Source organism: Silene latifolia, chromosome X (assembly GCF_048544455.1).
Source record: "Silene latifolia isolate original U9 population chromosome X, ASM4854445v1, whole genome shotgun sequence".
NCBI lineage: Eukaryota > Viridiplantae > Streptophyta > Magnoliopsida > Caryophyllales > Caryophyllaceae > Silene > Silene latifolia.
In genome coordinates, this window is record NC_133537.1 from 324,796,150 (window position 1) to 324,814,878 (window position 18,729).

The 18,729-nt window shown below is 36.2% G+C and overlaps 1 protein-coding gene across 4 annotated transcripts; it reads left to right on the forward strand.

Moving 5' to 3' along the window:
• The first annotated feature begins 1,791 nt into the window (after positions 1-1,791).
• Positions 1,792-17,567, forward strand: LOC141618204 (pre-mRNA-splicing factor ATP-dependent RNA helicase DEAH7). Of its 4 annotated transcripts, XM_074435310.1 has the most exons (18): positions 1,792-1,900; positions 2,118-2,188; positions 7,661-7,733; positions 7,830-7,947; positions 8,157-8,378; positions 9,161-9,496; positions 9,644-9,805; positions 9,931-10,076; positions 10,235-10,329; positions 10,682-10,790; positions 11,729-11,906; positions 12,048-12,277; positions 12,366-12,542; positions 14,410-14,481; positions 14,789-14,965; positions 15,049-15,110; positions 15,188-15,340; positions 15,806-17,567. In XM_074435310.1, the coding sequence occupies exons 3-18, from the start codon at positions 7,728-7,730 to the stop codon at positions 17,391-17,393; spliced, it is 3,831 nt and encodes a 1,276-aa protein (XP_074291411.1). In that variant the 5' UTR covers positions 1,792-1,900; positions 2,118-2,188; positions 7,661-7,727; the 3' UTR covers positions 17,394-17,567. The 4 variants fall into 4 exon arrangements, with proteins under 4 accessions (XP_074291411.1, XP_074291412.1, XP_074291413.1 ...); XM_074435311.1 differs by lacking the exons at positions 1,792-1,900; positions 2,118-2,188 and adding an exon at positions 5,864-6,034; XM_074435312.1 differs by lacking the exons at positions 1,792-1,900; positions 2,118-2,188 and adding an exon at positions 5,882-6,068.
• Positions 17,568-18,729: the final 1,162 nt, after the last annotated feature.

The window sequence follows — 18,729 nt, forward strand, 5'->3', positions numbered from 1 at the left end:
TTTGTACATATTTTAATTATGACAAAAAATGGAAAAAAAACGTACGAATATAAATAGATAGTATAATATTTTCTCATTATTAAATCGGGTTGGATATCGAAATAGGTGCAAAAAAGATGGTGTACTTTTTCGTGTGTTATTTATCCCACATTGAAAAATAACGTAGGTGTGGTAAATATACTACATTTAAATAGTTGAATTGTCCACATCAGAAAATTATCATAAGGTGGGTGATGTTAAAAATTAATTTAGGAAAGTATCATAAATAATATTTTTTTGATGTAAAAAATAAAGTGAGAATCTTTTAATTATTATAATATTTATTTCCTATATTATATTCAAGTGATGTTTCTAATTTTTATATAAAAAAATTTTACATTTCATTTGGAAAAAAATATCATTAAGAAAATTATGAAAATAACATAATTTGATTCGTGCTAAAAATGATATCATTAGCGTGTAGATTTCATATAATTTGTACATATATAAAATTGTGTACTTCTTAGTATGTTGTTATATGTCTCACATTGAAAAATAATGCAGGATTATATAAAAATAATAGAATTGTCCCACATCGAAAGATTAACATAAGATTAGTGGTCTTATGATTATAAATATTAGGCATCCTTGGAACTTAGGTATCAACCAACATCATTTGCATCTCTTAAATAAGATGTGTTGACTTTTGATCATATCTAAATAAATGATTAGACATAAGATGTAAATATTAAGACCTTATAACCATTTTTTTTTGCTAAGCTAATTACCCCGTTGCAACGCACGGGCATCCAAACTAGTATATATATAAAAGAGAGTTTTTTCGAGCGATCTGAGAGCGTCCACATCATCAAAAATCAATTTAGGAAAGTATAATTTTTGATGTAAAAAATAAAGTGGAAAATCTTTTAATTATTATAATATGTATATTTCCTAAATTATATTCAAGTGATATTTCCAATTTTTATATCAAACTTTTACATTTCATTTGGCAAAAAAATATTGTTAAAAAAATTATGAAAATAATATAATTAGCTTTATGTTAAAAAATGCTATCATTAGAGTATAAATTTCATATTATTTGCACATATTAAAGATGGTGTACTTCTTAATACGTAAAATTGTGTACTTTTTAGTATGTTTTGTCCCACATTGGAAAATTAGTAGGTGTGGTGAATATACTACATATAAATAGTAGAATTGTCTCACACCGAAATATTAGTATAAGGTGATGTGATCCTATGATTATAAATAAGATGCATATTTGGAACTTATGTATCAACCCAAAATTTTTTGAGTCTCATAAATATTGTTTTAAAGAGCTCTTAAGATTTTTTATCATTATCTACGATATGATATAAAAAATAAAGTGGAAATCGTTGGGAACTACCACTACAAAAAGAATTAGCCATAGCTACAGAAATTTTGCGATGGAATGATAATCCATCGGTAATTACTACTTTGCGATGGATTTTGCGATGACCTCATTTATTTGCGATGGAATTTGCTACGACCATTAGTTGGCGTGTGAAAATTCCTGGGTGCCTAATTGTTGCAACGGAATTTGCGATGGACTACTTTTGGTTGCGATGGACTACTTTTGGTTGCGACGGAATTTGCGATGGACACCTTTAATTAAGATTCCATCTATCTAATTAAAAAGCGCGATTAGTAATAATAAAAGGCATAAATTGTCTAATTCCGTCGCAAAATTACACAAACCATTGCAAGGAAAAATTAAAACCCCTCATCCCTAACTCGACATAACAAAAACCCCAAATCAAACCAAACCCCCATTCCCTTGCTCATCCATAGTTCGCCCACCGCAGGTTCCTGTATCATCGTCCGCCGCCATCGTCTTCAGCTGTGATCCTCCACCATCCTTTTCGATCCGCCGTAAATTGTACGCTGCTATTCTTAATATTCGTTAAGGGTTTGTCTTGATTTTTTGTGTTGTTTGTTTTTGGAGGGTCGTTTACACTTTCAATTTAAACAAATACTACCTATTTTGTTAACTAATTAGGGTTTCATATATTGATAATTGGTGAAATCAGGCAAAATATTCTAGATTGATATTTATTTTGTTAACTAATTAGGGTTTCATCTTTTCGAGATTCAAGTGTTGATGGTGTGGAGAACGAGCAATCTGGGATTATTCTTCAATCAGTCTAACCATTTCAGTTTTTGAGAGGTTTGATTACCCTATTTACTCCTAAGTCTCGCCCATTTGCTTCTTTTACCTTTTTTTTTTTGTATTGAATTGTGATTACCATTTTTTATCCGTATCAAACTTTATGGGTCATCGTTTTACGTGGAGTATAATGGTTCAGAACTTCGGATTATCTTTCGTCATCGTTTTACATGGACTATTATTGCTTTTAGATAATCAATTAATACCGACACGACTCATCTATTCTGGCATTTTTGTTAATGTATGCTACGGTGAATTTAGCTCTGCCTCTGTTTAATGATATGTATATCTATTGTGCAAACGAAATTTTCACATTGAACTCCTTTTAAAGCATAAATGCACCATCGTTCTCTAACATTAAATAAATTCTCTAATTTTTTAATTATAAATCAAAAGCGCAGGGCAGAGATGTTAGACTTACATATTACTCCGTAGAAGTTACTGAAAATATAATGAATGTGCATAATAGTTGTACCAAGTCCCCGATTAAACGCTAAAATTGTGTTTTGGAAGCCGACTTTATGTTTTCATATCAGCAAGTGCTGATATTCTGGTGCAATATTCATACTTATCGAACACAAATACTAAGCCACTTTTAATGTTTACTGCTTTACTTTTGGTAACACATACATAAAAGCCATGGGTCTCTTACACCGTTTGTAGTTTGTACTCCCTCTGTTCAAATGATAATAAAGGAAGTGTAAATATATCACTGGAACGGAGGGAGTACCCCCTTACTCTTAGCTTCCCGTTAAAAAAGAGAACTTTGTATTATATCCATAAAACTCGGGCTTACCTAAATTTTCAAATAAGTATCATATTTTCAAGCTCAACTTTTAAACACACACGGCTTATTAAGTTGTTGTAGCCTTTTAGCTTTAACAAACAATGCTTTCAGTTCTGATAATGTATCCACATTTTCTTCGAATCCATTATGAACAAATATGCATTTATCTATTCTTATATTTCGTTTTGTTTAACTAATTTATAGCTAATTATGTTTCGTGGTGAGTGTTAATAACTGACCCTAAGGATATGAGTTTTACAATGCCTAAAGAAAAGACAACTTAATTAATGAATGTGATTACATTTTATTTTTGGATCAAGTGGAATAATTAGTAGGCTTTGTATCAATGTTGATCCCTGTATTTTTAAGTAGCATGTGTATTCATGTTAGTCCTTCTCCCTGTTTTTTTTTTTCTTTGAGTTTGAGTATTATGAAGTGCTTTGTAATACCACTTTGTGTTTAATTACATGGGAAGGTTGTTCAAGTTTATTTTTCATTTGTCTCTATTTTGTTTAAAAATGGTTTAAATAAGCTGTAAAAGTTGCAAAATCCAGAACGACAAGGTCAATTCATGTCTGATTTGAGCCTCACCTACAATCTGGGGTGGTTGTTCTTTGCCAGTAAGGGTGATTAATTTAGTACGTATATTGTTTATTTCTCTTATTAGTATCATAATTTAATCATATTTCCTTCCCTTTTCTTAAAATAATTTGGAAATCTTTTATATATGATGATGTTATTTCATACGAGTTTCATAGATTCGTTGCTTTGATTAGTATCATAGATAGATGTTATTTCCCTTGAACATTACTCATCATTATCCTGAGTTTGGCTATAATTGTCTCTGAATAAATTTCTGGAGTGAATATATGTGACATAAACTACTACATATATGCACAAAAACTTGGGGACAAGGTGAAGAAGAAAAAAAACTATGAAACATAAGATCAAAACAAATGAGCAGTGAACGGAGAAAGACTCATGACTCATCTACTGAGAAATTAAGGGCGGTTCAATGTCTCAATGTGTGAAGATTACCAACTATTTGATAGACAGACCTTTGGCTTTTTCATATCTGTTTTTCCCATTTTCTTTCACTCTTATCCTTCTCTTGAAACCCTTGCGAAGTTATTTTGAACTGATCTAAAGATAGTCGAGCTAAGTAAAGATCGATAGTACTCAAAGTTGGAGTAATAAACGGGTACCAATTACAAAGTGTCACGGCTGTTTGTTTTTTTTTTTAAAAAAAGGAACAAAAAAAAGGCCATATTTTTAAGAGTATTATTAAACTAATCGCTTTTGTATTCTTACATTCATGAAATTCTAAAGTATACGACTGAACTCCATATTTATTCTCCAATGTAACCAACCTTAGCTTTAATGTGTTAGCTCTCTTCCTCTCTGAACACCTCTCTTCGATATTTCTCATCAATTCACACAACATAAAACTCCAATATGATAGCCGTCAAAGACAACTATTAACATTTAACAACCACCTTAATCATAAAGTAATGTTGTTCGGTTCATAGATTATTAGGTAGCTTCATAGATGATACTTTCGTGGAGGTTTAAAGAAATGTAGAACACATGATATTATAACTATAATTTTTTTTAATGTTGATTAACATATTAGTGTATGTCACCTATATATTGCCCGTGCAACTTTGCACGGGTCCTAAACTAGTATGCTAGTAGGAGCAGCATATTGCAAAATAGCATATTGGACCCCAATATGTTATTTCAATATGCCATTAACCAAACGCTCTAAATAGCATATTTGTAAGTCAAACATGCTAAACCTCTCCAATATGCTGAAATTTGGCCAATATGCCATTTACCAAACAGAGCCTTAGTTTGTTTAGGTTTAGGTAAAAGGGTATGATGTGGAAAATTAATGAAAAAGTGTGTATGAAAGAGTAAAATTCGTATGTGAAATTTTAAAATATGTGAAAATTTATGAGTATACCGCCTTCAAAAAAATTTATGAGTATACAAGTTTAGAGTAGTTTTCTTTAATTAAAAAAAATTTTTAAGGCTAAATGGACACCAATACTAAGAAGTAAAGAACTAGTGTAGTTCCCGTGCTATAGCACGATACTTTTTAGATTTATTTTATAAAGAGATATCATCAATTAAATTATTAGCATAAATGAAGTATACTTTTAATTTAATGTTATAATCTACATATAATATTAATAAGAGGTTAAAAAAAAGTTTACTACCATACGAAGACATTTTAAGTTAAGTTATTTTTTTACTATTAAAAATAACACAATAACTTTATACCGTTACATGCAACTAATTTATGAATAATTATTAAGTTAGTTGTATAACTTTATTAAAACGCGTATTGACCTTTAAAAGCAAAAAAACTATTCCTCGCGTCGAAAAAGACGATTTACGAATTATTAAAATAATATTTTCACTTTTTTATTTCTAATAGAAAATACATAAGTGTTTTTACATCCTTCAAAAAATAGTCCATATTACTAAGACAAAAATTTACATAATAAATAACCGATAATTTCTTACAAAAGAGGTAAAATATAAATATAAATTTATACGAAATCAAGTTCACTCATCTAGCTTATAATATGACATGTAGAGTCCAAAAGTATTGATTAAAATAACTTTTACTTTGATAGATGAGATAGAATAAGTGGGCTACGTATAAGGTCCACAATTTACAATCCATTTAGTAGTATCCAAAGAAATATGCCCAATTAAGAAGAAGTTTCTTTAGGGGGGAAAACTAAGATAATTTTTATTCTCTTAGTAGTAGGGGATTTGTAAACAGTAACTCTCCTATAGGACCGTCCTATGCTATAGGACGGGCCCAATTAATGAGTTAGCCCAACAAAAAATCAAAATAAAATAAAATATGCTACAAACCTCTTGAATACAATACAAATCCAATCTTTGACATCAACTACCATAAACCTTACGCTTTCCAATTTCCACCACCTCCGCACTCCACCTTCCTATCACAACGATCCCCTCCGCAACGCCTTCTGCCTACCGATCAATTGCACAAAATGAAGAAGAACGCCGACGGCTAGGTTTGACGTTTTCTATCAAAAGCTCAATAATTAGGTTTGGAATTTAATTTTGAAACTCCAGATTTTAATATTAAAATTCAGCATTTCCAAGCTCTAACTTTTGTTTAACTTGAAATATTTTGGGTTTTATGTTGGAACCAAGAACTTTAAGTTTAAAACTGAATTTAAATTGACCCAAAATCTTTATCTAAGAGTTTAATCTTCAAAACTCATACTTTTAACTTGAAAACTTCATATAGTATAATGAAAACTTAAGTTTTTTAGGTTTTTAATTCTTGTTGTTAGCCTAGACTTTTACTTTATTATTGTACAAAAATATGGTTTTAGTGTTTGGTAACTTAAGTAAAAAATTATGGACTATAGCTGTCGATTAACGCTACCCGACCATACGAATTAGGTAAGGTGGGGGCTTAGTTTAAAAAAGCGCGCCTCAGGCGCGCCTAGGCGCGAGGCGAGGGTAGGCGATGATGCTAGGGCATTACAGCAACTAGGCGAGTCTGTGTTCAAAAGGCCCTAAAAGGCGAGCGCCTCAAGGTGATGCCCTAGGCGCAAAAAGGCGCGCCTTCTTAACTGGAGGCGCTGACAAGCTTTGTTTCATAAATAGTCACATGTCAAGCACATACGCTAACTCCTTTTTAATAAAGTTTTATTTTATTACAAAATAACACTCTTTTAACCCTAATTTTTTAGAAGTACAACCTAATCAGCGTTTACTTCTTTCAATTTTCTACTGCAAGTTTCTCTTTTTCTTCTTCTTCACATTTTTTTAAATCTCTTGCTTTTTCTTTGTTATTAAGCATCCGTTTCCTTTCATGTTTTCTTTCTTATAATTTCAGTTCCCCCTCTTCTTCTCTCCTTGCTTATATACTTGTTAATTCCTCTACCGACTTTCTCTCTCTCGCACGCTTGTAATTTTAATTGCTCTCTTATCTTTTCATTTTTTAACTTCTAGAGTAGTTTGCCTTTATGTTTTTGCCTTATGTGCTGTTTTGGATACAATGGTTAATTAGGTACAAGTATTTAACGCTTAATTTAACGAATGATATGTGATATAGAACGTAATTTTCTTCCCTTTAATATATTTATGATGTGAATCTATGTTTTTAGTGATGCTTAGTGTGTAGAATTAGTTTAGAGGCTCATACAAAAAAAGATGCGCCTCGCGTTCAAAAGGCGTGCGCATTCGCCTTGCGCCTTGCGCCTCATCGCTTTGACCCCTCATCGCCTCGTTGCGCCTTGCGCCTCCTCAAACTAAGGGTGGGGGATGAAGGATTATGGATAGTGGTGGCTTGGGGTGGAATCCGGTACTGGTACGACTCAGGGATGAAAATGGACACTTACCTATGTTATGCGTCTTACCTTATATTGTTGGTTTTGTAAATCAATTTTTTTTCTTAGAGTAATTGATTTTTTGGGCCTTTTTGTGATTTGTAAAAAAATATTGGGCATAAAATCATCCTGTTCCGTGGAACTCCGAGTTTTTGTAGTCGGTTAAGTTATTTGATTGATTTTTTGTTTAGCTAACATATTCCTCTCCTCCCGATTCTTCAGCTTCGATTCCTCTCTCTTTCCATCCTTCCTGTTTTCTCATCCTCTCTTCTTCTCCGTCCTTAAATTGTATTACAGTTGAAAATTTGGGGGCAAATTCAATTTGGCTGCTCAAGATCTCAACCCCTATAACACTACGTCATTCATGGAGGTTAGTAAGCTTTTTTTCCACCTTATATATAGTTTAGTGACATCTGCCCCCCTACCTGCTTAGTGTGTATTTGATTATTATGTAATCGTATTACAGAAAGCCGATATCGACAGCACGATGGTGACAATGGAAGGCGAGCAATCCACTGCTGGCGGATTGTATTTACCTGGAAAAGACCGTCTTGTTTTTAAACGCCCGGAGAAGTCCCGCCTTGGTACGCTTTATCGCTTATCCGTCTTCTCTTTCACTTGATTTTGCTATTTATTTTGTAATAGCTTCAAATTAGCTGTTTTTGGTACTACTGCTCAATTGTATTGTTTATAAAAATTGTTGAAGCTTTAGCAAAATTAGCAATAATAAGACCTAGAAAATACAACCTTTAGATGGTATCTGTATTGAAACCGGTATGTTACGTTTCATCAGGTTTAGATGCACTTGCTTTGGCCAAGCGGGGAGGATTAAACGTAAGTGGTGGTTTTAAAGTTCCTGGAGAGGGAGTTACTTCTTTTTCCGCTTCCCTTGTTGAGGAAGAGAAGTCTGTTGTGACCGTTGTTGATGAAGCTGGGGAGAATGCACATAAAGCTGATAAACGACGTCCGAATAGAAGATATCGTGATGCTGCTGCTGGCGAAGCTTCTGAGCCAGGTAAATTGTTTTTTGCTTGTGCTTCCCCTCGCATATATGAGTTCGTTTCTACTATGTTACTTAGACTCGGTTGGATTCCTTGATACGGATACGAAGAGCTATTTCATAGAAAGCTTCATATTTATGGCTCTTTTTGAGGTGTCTGAGTGTCATGCTTGAGTGAGTGTTATGTGAGAGACTTGGGTATGCGAACTAATACGAAGAGTTTGAGCAACATATTAGGTATCCTGGAAATGATTTTTTTCATTTAGGTCTTGTTTGGTTTGGGGGATTTGGAGGAGAAGGAAAGGGAGGGGGAACAAGGCATATAAAATCCCTTGTTTGATTAGCAATAGAAGGAGGAGAGATTAGGAGGGATCCATTTTCCCTCCTCCAAGGCAAAATAAAATCCCTTCACCATAGAAATAGAAAAGATCTGGAGAGAAGTTATATCCAAACACCCATACTATATCCCCCATCCCCTTCTTCCCCCCTCCATTATCTTTCCCCCTATCCCTCTACCCTCCCTTTCCCTCCTACTCTGCTATCCGAACAACTCATTGTCATGTTTGGGATATGTGTGAAGGGATGTATCCATAATGAAACATTTGCATTCAATTGTTCTGTTCATCTGGAAGGATGGATTCCTTTCTCATATTTCTTTAGTTTTTTTTTAATCCCTATGGAAGTATTGACTTGATGCATTATGCTTTTGAGCTTAAAGGCAGGCGTAGGAATTTGCATGAGTGCAACTTTTACAAGTGAGATGTATTCTAACTATTTTTTTGGTCTCTATTTTCTAGAAAGTAATGTAACTCGAGAAGATGAAGTTACTAATAAGTATGACAAGCATCATTCTCGAGAAAGTAAGTATTCAAGCTACGACGGGAATGACACTAGACGAGACTCTAGGAGTGAAAGAGTAATGGGAGCGGGTAGACATGATGGTGATAGCAAAGAGTGGAGTCATGATGCTAGACAAGGGCGGTATGAGAGGGAGTTTAGTAGCACGCGGTCCGAGAAAGAGTACAATGGTGGACGATATGAGAGACACTCAAGTGGAGGACGATATGAAAGAGACTATAGTGGTGAATATGGAAGAAAACGAACTAGACACGAAGGATCTAGGAGCACGCCCGGTAAGTTTGACGTTTTCCTTCTTTAGGATGAATTTTGCAAGTTATAGCTGTTAGCAACATCAAGAGCAGTTATGGATGCAAAGTTGTGCATTATTGACTCTCTTTTCACATTTTTTGAAACAACTAAGTTATGTGCACGCTTTGCAGGCAGATCAGACTGGGATGATGGGAGATGGGAATGGGAGGATACTCCACGCCGAGATGGTCGTCATACTTCTAGCAAGAGGTATCAGCCATCACCGTCTCCAATGTTGGTAGGGGCATCACCGGATGCTAGACTGGTTTCTCCTTGGCAAACTCCACGTTCTGGTATGGTTTCTTAAGCAAGTCGCTAGATCGTTGTTGGAAACTGTGCAATTAAAATTGTCGTAGAGTATTTTGTTCTCGCTATTCTATGAGTTTTGAAGTTCACATTTGTATTGAAACTTGTGTAGGTGCTTATTCTTCCCCTTGGGATCATGTGGCCCCATCTCCTGTACCTATCCGTGCTTCTGGCTCCTCTGTACGATCTTCAAACTCTCGGTATGGAGAAAGGTCAAATCAGAAGAGAGTTGCGGGTGATGTTTCAGTAAACGTTGGGGTATGATGTTTACAACCAACTATACTTCTGTATATCAATTTGTGCTATTTTAGACTAGCTTCTTTTGGCACAATTTTCTCTGTTTTCATACCAATGTCATTTGTTTTCTTTAAAGATTTTTTTCTCATCACCTATTTTATTGTTTAAACTTATTCTAGGATATTGATGGCGATAGGAATTCGGTGGCTTTGGAACATACTGAGATCACAGATAGTATGCGCATGGAGATGGAGTACAATTCAGATCGTGCATGGTGAGTGAAGCTTCCACCATATTTGAGTTGTTTCATCTGCTATTATCTTTCTCCTTCTGTGATCACAACCTTTCTAGGCTTGATTTGATGTAGTTTTTTCTGGTTGGTCTTCTGTTTGAGTTTAATTCAACGGCTTAGCATAATTATCTTGTATGGGTAAAAACCTTCTTAATCTTATATAAAGATTGTAAACCCTTGTTCGGCGTCATTAAAATGAGTTATATGTTGAAGGAGAAAAATACAAAATTCAATTAATGGTTAGGACATTTCGAGTAGCAAGGTCACTATTGAGGGGTGAAAAAATAAATTTGTTGATGAGATTGTTCTCACTTTGTGTTTTAAATTGGCAAAGGTATGACAGAGAGGAAGGAAGCACAATTTATGATGCTGACAGCTCATCATTTTATCTTGGTGATGACACTACAAACCAGAAGAAAGAAGTGGAATTGGCCAAACGACTGGTATGTCCAAGACTTCATGTCATTTCACAATATTTTGTGTTGATTATCGTTTGGTTTCATATCTTGTATTTAATATTTTCATCTTCTAAACAAGGAGTATCTTTTGTCTTGATTATGTTTTCTTCATCAATGTTATTTATAGGTTTTAGTCAATTATCTGTGGCCGATTAGATTACGTTAACGTTGCTTAGCATAAAAACCTTGTTACAAGAGGTATGCATGTTGTGGTTTTTTTTTTCTAAACAATAAAAAAAAAGAAAAGAAAGTTTATGATATGTCTCTATGTCCTGTTGCTGTCATCAAAAATTACCATGCATGATTATTCATGAAATCTCTTGAAAATTGATTTATGCTTAGTTGAGTCCATTTTGGATTTGATGTCAAAGTCTCTTACTTCGTTCTCTTCATTTGTGGTAAAACTTGAAATGCGTGCGTGAAATTCTACAGCAAATCATGTTCTCTTCTCTTTGAAACCAAGTGACCTGTAAATTTAAAAATCCCCCCTTACAGAATTGATCAGACCAGGACAGTTGGAAGGGCAGGAGTAGCCTTTTATGGTCCCGATTGTGGAGTGACCGAATGTTCTATCTTTTTTTTCAGTATAGTTTGTATGCTGATACTGAAATATTCACAATTTCATATAGAGTTTTATAACCAATTTATTTGTTTCTATTCTATGATATTTGGATCTGATGATAAATTATAGGTCTTATGGAATTGGTCAAACCAGGACAGTAGGAAGGGTACGAGTAGCCTTTTGCAGTTTCGATTGGGAGTGACCGAATGTTCTATCTATGTTTTAGTAGAACTTGTATGCTGAAACTAAAATATTCACATTTTCATATAGGGTGTTATAACTTCACCAATTTTTTTTGTTTCTGTTCTATGATTTCAGATCTGATGATAGGTCTAATATTTGATTGATGGATGCTTTGTAGGTGAGGCGCGATGGAAGTTTAATGTCACGTGCTCAAAGCAAGAAGGTATCACAGATGAGTGCTGACAAGCAACAGTGGGAAGACAGGCAACTGTTAAGGTCAGGTGCTGTTCGAGGCACTGAAGTTCAAACTGAAATTGACAATGAAGAGGAAAACAAAGTCATTCTTTTAGTCCATGGTAAGTCAAATTCTCCCTCGTATTCAAATCATATTGAAAATAGAAATAAAGGGACATTGTTGGAGCCTGGAGGAGAAAGTAGTGTAAGACAAAATAAATTTCTTTAAAGTTACTAATAACACTTTTTTGCGCGTGATGCAGATACAAAACCTCCTTTCTTGGATGGTAGAGTGGTTTACACTAAACAAGCAGAGCCTGTAATGCCTATAAAAGATCCAACATCAGACATGGCTATAATCTCACGTAAAGGGTCTGCATTAGTACGGGAAATTCGTGAAAAGCAGAGCATGAATAAGTCACGGCAACGCTTTTGGGAGCTTGCGGGGTCTAAACTTGGTGACATCCTAGGTGTTGAGAAGACAGCTGAGCAGGTACATTTTATCTTCAAATATGTCGTATTATTCTTAGCGCATTTTCCCCTATGATTTCGTCAATATTACTTAATTGGTGCATGTCCAGATTGATGCTGATAAAGCAGAAGTTGGTGAAGATGGGGAGATTGACTTTAAGGAAGATGCGAAGTTTGCACAGCATCTGAAGAAGGACGAAGGTGTAAGTGATTTTGCAAGGACAAAAACAATGTCGGAGCAGCGGCAATATCTTCCTATATTCTCCGTAAGAGACGAATTGATGCAGGTAATAATTGTTACGCCACATTCTGCTGCTGATTCGCCTTATTTTTCTTTTCCAGTTATAGTGTTGATATGCACCCTTAATTTCCTGTAACCATATCTGAACTGGATTCCTGTTTATGATCCCTTCATGTATTCTACTAGGACGATTGTATCGTGTTGGCCTGTCGGGTATAGTATATGAATACAAGGTTATGTGAATTGACAAAGTCAGTATAGGGGGGGTGGGGGATAGCAATGCTGCCATCATGCCATGTATAGAGTGACTTAGTTCAGAGTTCAGACCCTAATAGTCATGTTATACTTGTCATAAAACCAAGGCCTCATTGTCTTTTGTGAAATGCTAAAGTGGCCAAACTCTCTCAGCCATTTGTAATATACTAATATCCACTGAGAATTGGGTCATTTTTATATTTCAAGATCCCAGTAGTTAATGAATTGTGCCTGATAGTTTTAAGAATCATTCTTGGTAATAATTACTCTCCCTTCATTTTTTAAAATTTTCTTCCTGTATCCCATTTTGGAAGTTTTTTATCTTCCCACATCTTTATCTTTCCTTTTTTTAGCAAATTATTTGGTGTCCTACCAATATGTCCTAGTCGACTTACTAGAATTACAATATACTCCCTCTAATTCTTTGGAAATGCCACATATTCCATTTTTTGCCTATTCATTAGAATTACCCCATTTCCATCCTGGGTATGTTTTTGTTACTAGAAGCACTTTATTTTATTGGTGAAACCCACAACTCCAATCACAACATTAATCTTTGTGCAAAAAGTAAATGGGGCATTTTCAGGGAGTACGCTGTTCCTTGTTCATGGAATTGTAATCTGATAACCACTCACCCAAATTAGAATAATTGACCCTCCCCTTCTCTCCTCCCTCTGATCCACCAGCAACCCATCATGCCACTGGTCACCACGTTACCTGGCCATCACGTTGAAGGGTGAAACTCTTCTCCCCTCCTGAAACCCTATAATTGACCCTCCCCTTCTCTCCCCCCTTTGACCCACCAGCAACCCATCATGCCACTGGTCACCACGTTACCTGGCCATCACGTTGAAGGGTGAAACTCTTCTCCCCTCCTGAAACCCTCCTCCACGAAAACGGTATCAGCCTCCTTCGAAATTCTCATTTAACTTCGAACTCCAACTAAGCCTTCGAAATCTACCAGATCTCCTCCTTTGAAAACCCCAACTACCTACTTTGCAATCTTCAATATCATTTCCTCTTTCTCGTTCCCTGACAACTGCTTGGCTAGGTTGGTTGTTTCGTCAGATCAAAAGTCAATGTCCCTCCATGCCTCCATCCCTCGAAGAAGATGGTAGGTGATGTAGCGTAGTCATTGTGGGGGGGGGGGGGGGGGTAGTAGGTTGATAGGTGGTGATGAGACACGGTTGTGCTTGGTGGTGTTTGAAGGTGCTCGAGGTTAGTCGGTAGTGTGTATGGTGGTGGTGTTGATGGATGCTGGTTTTGGTTGTTGGTGGTTTTGGTAGGTGGTTGAGGGTGGTCAGTTGAGATGATGTTGAATTGCGTTGGGTGGTCCGGTGGTGTTTTGGTGTATGAGTGAGATTAATGGGCTGGTAAGAGGAAATGGTGAGGGTGATAGGGTGTAGATGGTGTTGGGTGGCAATGTTGTATTTTGGTGTATGAGTGAGAGTAGCGGGCTGGTAGGGAAAGGTGAGGGTGGTAGTGGTAATTTGGTCAAATGTTCCACTTTTCTTAATAGTGGTAGAATTGAGATGGAAAGGAAAGAAAACTGTAGAGAGTATATGATCCATAGATAGTGATAAATATTTGGTATTGTGGTTCCTGGTTTGGTTTGCTGTTTAAATTTTGTCACTCATTTTTCATTCTCTGATGTACAGCTCATTCGTGAGAATCAAGTCATAGTCGTCGTTGGAGAAACTGGCTCAGGGAAGACCACGCAATTGACACAGGTTTGTATGGGCCTGTTCTTTTGTCTGGGTATCATGTCTTTGTATGTACACTGCATGGCCATACTGAAAGTTAATGAAACAATCAAGGTTTGCTAAGTCTATTGAATGTTGACAATTTGACATGGATGGAAAAAGTTATTATTTTATTTTTACCAAATGTCTGGGTTTGCTAAGTCTATTCTTCTTTTGTCTGGGTATCATGTCTTTGTATGTTCCACCTTTCTTAATAGTTTTGTCTTGCAGCTAAACAACCTAGTCCTAAACTTCATTGTTGATTGATCTTAGTAATTTTACTACCATCTAACAGTATTTGCATGAGGATGGCTACACTTCATATGGTATCGTTGGATGCACACAACCCAGACGTGTCGCTGCCATGAGTGTCGCAAAAAGGGTTAGTGAAGAGATGGATACTGAATTGGGTGATAAAGTTGGATATGCTATCCGCTTTGAAGATGTTACTGGACCTAACACCAAAATCAAGGTTACCATCTTTTACTAGAATTTCTTCTAAGTTGTTTTCCTTTTATTCTAATTTGTTTATTAACTCTCTTTTACAAATCTCAGTACATGACTGATGGTGTGCTCCTACGTGAAACATTGAAAGATTCCGAGCTTGAGAAATACCGGTATGTTTCAGAATTTCAGGAGCTTGTGCATGCTGTTTAACTGTTGACTTCTAATGTCAGATTATTTATTCTTCCAGTGTCATTGTAATGGATGAAGCACATGAAAGGTCACTGAGCACAGATGTTCTATTTGGAATTTTGAAGAAGGTGGTAGCCCAACGTCGAGATTTCAAGCTCATTGTAACATCAGCAACTCTGAATGCTGACAAGTTCTCGAGTTTTTTTGGAGGGTAATAATTATTCTCCTTCACTAAATATATGTCGCTTAAGTGGTTTGGTTAATTGTAGAAATTTACAATGTCTGAGGGTCTAGAATTTCGTATTATTTTATATTTACTTCAATTGACAGAAGTTGATTGTTTAAACACAAGAAATGGAATTTCCCGTAGGAATACTTACCTAAAGAGGATTAGGCAAGCATTCTCTTCAATTTTTGACGCCCAGGAATAGTAATTCCACTGTTGATATGTTTTTAGCGGGTAACTAAATGACTTCTATTTTTTAACCAAAAAAAAAAATGACTTCTATTTTTGAATTGGGATTTGTTGGTTAGTTCGGTGTCAATGGCATGAGCCAGTGATCACTAACTTCGGTAGATTTTTTTTTGACAGCCTTAAGAGACTTCTTCATGGTTTCTATCTTTTCTTTACAGAATATGAACTCACCATATATCTCATATGTTTCTTTTGTTTCAGTGTCCCTATTTTCAAAATTCCAGGGAGGACATTTCCTGTAAATACCCTGTACAGTAAAACACCTTGTGAGGATTATGTTGAAGGTGCGGTTAAACAGGCAATGACTATTCACATAACTTCACCTCCTGGTGATATCCTCATTTTTATGACCGGACAAGATGAGATTGAGGCAGCCTGCTATGCCCTTGCTGAGCGCATGGAACAACTAGTCACTTCTACTCAAAAGGCAGTTGCCAAACTTTTGATATTGCCTATATACTCCCAGTTGCCTGCCGATCTTCAAGCAAAAATCTTCCAGAGAGCTGAGGACGGAGCTCGGAAATGCATTGTGGCTACTAACATTGCGGAGACCTCTCTAACAGTGGATGGGATCTTTTATGTCATTGACACTGGTTATGGAAAAATGAAGGTCTACAACCCGAGAATGGGTATGGATGCCCTCCAAGTCTTCCCGGTAAGTCGGGCAGCTGCTGACCAACGTGCCGGACGAGCGGGGAGAACCGGCCCAGGTACCTGTTATAGACTCTATACCGAAAGTGCTTATCTAAATGAGATGCTTCCTAGTCCAGTGCCTGAGATACAGAGAACCAACCTTGGAAATGTGGTCTTACTTCTTAAATCGCTCAAGATCGAGAACCTGCTGCACTTTGATTTTATGGACCCACCTCCACAGGAGAACATTCTCAATTCAATGTACCAGCTTTGGGTGCTGGGTGCACTTAATAACGTTGGGAACTTAACGGACCTCGGCTGGAAAATGGTGGAATTCCCGTTAGACCCGCCCCTAGCAAAGATGCTCTTAATGGGTGAACAGCTGGATTGCCTCGACGAGGTGTTGACTGTCGTGTCCATGCTTTCGGTCCCAACCGTCTTTTTCCGCCCTAAAGACCGGGAAGAAGAGAGTGATGCCGCTCGGGAAAAATTCTTCGTCCCTGAGTCTGACCACTTGACTCTTCTTAATGTCTACCAACAATGGAAAATCAATGATTATAGGGGAGATTGGTGCGGTGACCATTTTCTCCAAGTGAAAGCTTTGCGCAAGGCTAGGGAGGTAAGATCTCAGCTTCTTGATATCCTCAAGCAGCTGAAAATAAAACTTACATCTTCTGCTGATTGGGATGTGGTTCGGCAAGCGATTTGCTCAGCCTATTTCCATAACTCCGCAAAGCAGAAGGGGATTGGGGAATATGTTAACACGAGGAACGGAATCCCGTGCCATTTGCACCCGAGTAGTGCTCTCTATGGGCTGGGTTACACACCGGAGTATGTGGTTTACCATGAGTTGCTTTTGACCACTAAAGAGTACATGCAATGTGTCACGGCCGTGGAGCCACAATGGCTGGCCGAGTTAGGGCCAATGTTTTTCTCAGTGAAGGAGTCCGACACGTCGTTGTTGGAGCATAAGAAGAAACAAAAGGAGGAGAAAACTGCCATGGAAGAAGAAATGGAGAATTTGAGGAAGGAACAAGCAGAAGACGAGAGAAGGAAAAAAGACAAGGAAAGAGAGAAACGGGCAAAAGAATTTCAGAAGATTGTTATGCCTGGTCGGGCCTCCACTTATTTGAGACCCAAGAAAATGGGGTTGTAAGACTTGTAAATGTGTAGAGATGTGCGACAGATTCGTAGTTTTGCTGTACGAGCTCATATGTGGTTATTTTTATCACTCGACCTTAATACTAGGGAATAGAGAGTTGAAATTACTGGGAACTGTACTTGATTTTGTACCTTTTCAATGATCAATGAGGATGATACGCTTATACCAGATTTCAGCAATAAGTACAGACTTTTGTTTGTGTTCAAGCTTCCAACTTGCGATTTCACGATGTAATTCTAGCAATTGTAGATTTGGAGTTGCAGAATACACTTGTACAATTAAATAAAAGGTTATCTCATACGTGAGGTTTTATTTACTTTGTTAACGTGAAATCACCTATAAGAAGAGCAAGTCTCTGAATAGACCGTCTCACACCTAATTTTCTGTAATTTTTGTTTCTACTTTTAGTCCTAACCATTTGTATCTCTGTATCTATCATACATTCATAATATATTTTTTTTTTCACCCTAGGTATATTGATCGTTTTACCTCTATGCTAATTCAGTTATATTCTGTGTGTGATGATCAGTCTTTGTTGCAGTGTTTCTTTCTAATAGCTTTAAAATAGTATATGTTGGAGTTGGATGTCTAGGAACAAGGAAGAACGTATGCTAAATTTTAAAAGAAAAAAAAGCTCATAGTCGGGTTTGAATCCTCGAGGTGGAGTTAGTAATTATTGCGATGGTCCCTTTAAATAAAAAAATACTAATTTATTAATAGCAATAAATGAATGATTCTCCTATACAAAAGGATCATCTTATATATAAGACCGTCTTATTCTAGAATTTGTGTACGGACCAACCCAAATGCTCTTCTATACCTTGTTTCGATTAATTTAGTACCAAATGCTTACTAGAAACTGATGTCTTGTCAATAACAAGGGTCAAGAATCAAGATGCTCTGGTATTGCCTAAAGAAACGGATTCAATTGGGAAAGGATGGATTAATTACAGGAGTATAAAAGTAGAGACGGTCCTCTTATGTATCCTTGATTTGATCCCGCTACTAAACTTTGCAATCTTTCCAATTGCGATAAGGTTCAACCTGTGGACTCTATAACTCGAAGTGGATCATGGATCAGACACCATCAACAGGGTCGTATCCAAATAGACAGAGTTTGAATCAGGAATAAACGGCTGATAAACTGTTAATTAAAATAGGGTAGTATCCGCCGAGACCTTGATCCAATGGTGTTTAAATAAAGACGGCGATCTTAATTTTAAACGAGATTTGAAAATACCGTTCAAAACATTATACTTGTCTGATTAATATATAATACAAAACAAACTATTTATACTACTTCTAAAGACTCCTAATCGACATACTATTT

Bases quoted from the DNA above. Each gene is read 5' to 3' on its own strand.
- LOC141618204 (XM_074435310.1), top strand. The intron at 10,330-10,681 runs GTGAGTGAAGCT...AAATTGGCAAAG, and splicing joins TACAATTCAGATCGTGCATG to GTATGACAGAGAGGAAGGAA. The intron at 10,791-11,728 runs GTATGTCCAAGA...GATGCTTTGTAG, and splicing joins TGGAATTGGCCAAACGACTG to GTGAGGCGCGATGGAAGTTT.